The sequence below is a fragment of the Cajanus cajan genome, chromosome 5 (genome assembly GCF_000230855.2).
Source record: "Cajanus cajan strain Asha chromosome 5, NIPB_CcT2T_4, whole genome shotgun sequence".
NCBI lineage: Eukaryota > Viridiplantae > Streptophyta > Magnoliopsida > Fabales > Fabaceae > Cajanus > Cajanus cajan.
In genome coordinates, this window is record NC_138521.1 from 46814934 (window position 1) to 46817966 (window position 3033).

At 48.5% G+C, this 3033-nt stretch overlaps 1 protein-coding gene across 1 annotated transcript; it reads left to right on the plus strand.

The window, feature by feature from the left end:
• The first annotated feature begins 314 nt into the window (after positions 1-314).
• Positions 315-1235, plus strand: LOC145958024 (uncharacterized). The gene has a single exon (XM_083074474.1). It carries the CDS (start codon positions 315-317, stop codon positions 1233-1235), a length of 921 nt encoding a protein of 306 aa, XP_082930600.1.
• The last annotated feature ends 1798 nt before the right edge of the window (positions 1236-3033 follow it).

Sequence of the window (3033 nt, forward strand, 5' to 3'; positions counted from 1 at the left end):
TTTTGAGTCAGTTCTTAAAACTTCATTTTAAGTCTCAAAATAATTTTCCAATGTTCTCAACTCATCATCATCTACTCCCTACTTGATTTTAGACAAGTTTTGCTCAATGCACAAAGGACACACACAAGTATACACAAATATAAAAATTCATCTCCTAAGTTCTATTACATAGTCTTAGATCATAGCATTCTCTTGACTCTTCTTTAACTTTGTTTTTGTGTTCTCCAAGTTGTTGCATGTTGTGATCATCAAAACTCCTTAAGCTTCAAGCTCTCCTAAGCTCAACAATTTTATTCTGGGAAACCTTTGAGGGGATGAAAATACCTAACGACCAACTAATTCCTTATGCAGGGACTCTAGTGGGTTTTGCAGGAGACCAGGTCATCGCAAGGGGATATGCCGATCTGGAGACGACCTTTGGCCAAGGAGCTCAGATGAAGATAGTGGTCATTCGGTATTTGGTGGTCGATGCTCAGTCATCGTACAGCATACTGATCGGCAGGCCGACTCTGAACAAGCTGGGAGCGATAGTGTCTACTTCCCATCTGAAGGTAAAGTACCCGTTGTCGAGTGGTGCTGTAGGGGTTCTCAAGGTGGACCAGGAGGTTGCTTGGAAATGCTACGGGGATAGTTTAAAGGCGCGAAGGCGACTGTACACTAAGCAGGTAGAGAAGGAGGTCCATTCCGTCAAACTGGATCCTAGAATGGGTCAGTTCGACCATCGACCCGCCCCAGCAGAAGACGTCAAGGAAGTGGAGGTAATGGAAGGGAGAAACGTAAAGATAGGTACCTCTTTGACTCCCGAGGACGAAGAGAAATTGGTGAGTGTTCTAAAGGACAATGTGTCAGCATTTGCGTGGCATTCCAGCGACATGCCTGGACTTGATCCAAATTTCTTGTGCCACAAGTTGGCCATAGACCCTAGCGCGAAGACAGTAATCCAGAAGAGAAGGAAGTTTGGCGAGGAAAAACGAAGGGCTATCACGGAAGAGACGCAGAAGTTAGTGATGGCAGGACACGTCCGAGAAATCCAATATCCGACCTGGTTGGCAAACGTAGTCATGGTGCGCAAGAGCAGCGGGAAATGGAGAATGTGTACGGACTTCACTGACCTTAATAAGGCCTGCCCAAAAGACTCGTACCCGCTGCCGAACATAGACTGCCTGGCGGATGGGGCGTTGGGATACGAGTTACTAAGCTTCATGGATGCCTACTTGGGGTACAACCAAATCTAAATGCATCCCGCAGACGAGGACAAGACCGCCTTCATAGCCGATCAAGCCAATTTCTGCTACAGGTTATGCCGTTCGGTCTGAAGAACGCGGGGGCAACCTATCAGCAACTGATGGACAAAGTCCTTATGAATCAACTAGGTCGGAATGTGGAAGCTTACGTAGAAGACATGGTGGTGAAGTCAGAAAGCGTCAGTCGGCATTTTAGCGACTTGCAGGAATTGTTCGACACCATTGGCAAGTACCAGCTCAAACTGAATCCTGAGAAGTGCTCTTTCGGTGTCCAGGCGGGAAAGTTCCTCGGTTTCCTGCTGACTCACCGTGGCATTGAAGCGAACCCGGACAAGTGCTCGGCGATCATCAACATGAGGAGCCCATCTACGGTGAAAGAGGTACAGCAATTGACAGGAAGGATGGCTTCTCTCTCCCGATTTCTATCAAGAGCAGCGGATAAAGTGTTGCCTCTTTCTCAATGTCTGAGGAAGAACGACCGGTTCGCTTGGGTGACCGAGTGTGAAGAAGCCTTCTCGGAACTCAAGAAGTCATTGGCATCCCCGCCGATCCTGATAAAAACGCGATCAAACTTGCCCTTGTTGGTATACATCTCGGCGTACGACCGATCTGTCAGTTCAGTTCTGGTGCAAGAGCAAGAAGCTTCTCAAGTCTCTATTTACTTCGTAAGTAGGGTCTTGCAGGGAGCAGAGACAAGATATCAGAGAATCGAAAAGCTGGCTCTCGCGATATTGGTCACTGCGAGGAAGTTGAGGCACTACTTCCAGAGCTACGAAGTGATAATTCGCACTAATCATCCGATTCGACAAGTCTTGCAGAAGCCCGACCTCGCAGGCTGAATGATGAAGTGGTCAGTAGAGCTATCTGAGTTCTCAATCAAGTATGAACCGAGAGGAGCAATCAAGGCCCAAGCGTTAGCCAACTTCCTGATGGAACTGACCCCTCCTGTTGAGGACGGGGGAGGCGGAGAAACACAATGGATTCTATCGGTGGATGGCGCTTCGAACCTAGGAGGAAGTGGAGCTGGAGCGGGTGGCATACTGTTGGAACAGTCACTACGCTTCGAGTTCTGGGCAAGCAACAATCAAGCAGAGTATGAAGCACTGTTGGCAGGAATGGCTTTGGCAAAGGAGATGGGGGCGACGAGCTTGTCAGCTAGAAGTGATTCCCAATTGATCACCGGACAAGTAGCCGGGACCTTCCAGGCAAAAGACCCTCAATTAGCCAGGTATTTGGAAAAGGTAAAACTCCTCTCGGAAAATTTCTGAGAGTTCACACTCAACCACGTCCCACGAGAGCAAAACTTGCGGGCCGATCTGCTTTCTAAGCTCGCAAGCACAAAGAAGCCAGGAGCTACTCGGTTGGTTATCCAGGAAACTTTATCCCAACCGAGTATCAATTTTCCACAGGAGAGTGTCCTTTTCATCCAGGAAGAGCTCGATTCGTGGATGGGGCCGTATATTGCATACCTGACTCTGGGGAGTTTCTAGAGGACAAAAGAGAGGCCTCGATGATACAAAGAGAGTCAGCCAGATTTGTGGTCATTAATGAGAGATTGTACCGCAGAGGTTTCAGTGCCCCCCTTTTGAGATGTTTGACCACGTCGCAAGCACAAAGGGTGATGGAGGAAGTGCATGGTGACATGTGTGGAAGCCACATCGGAGGACGAGCACTCGTGTACAAAGTTGCGAGGGCAGGCTATTTTTGGCCAACCCTCAAAAACGACTGTGTCAATTGGGTTCATAAGTGTGATGGGTGCCAAAGGCACGCAACTTTACACCATTCTCCA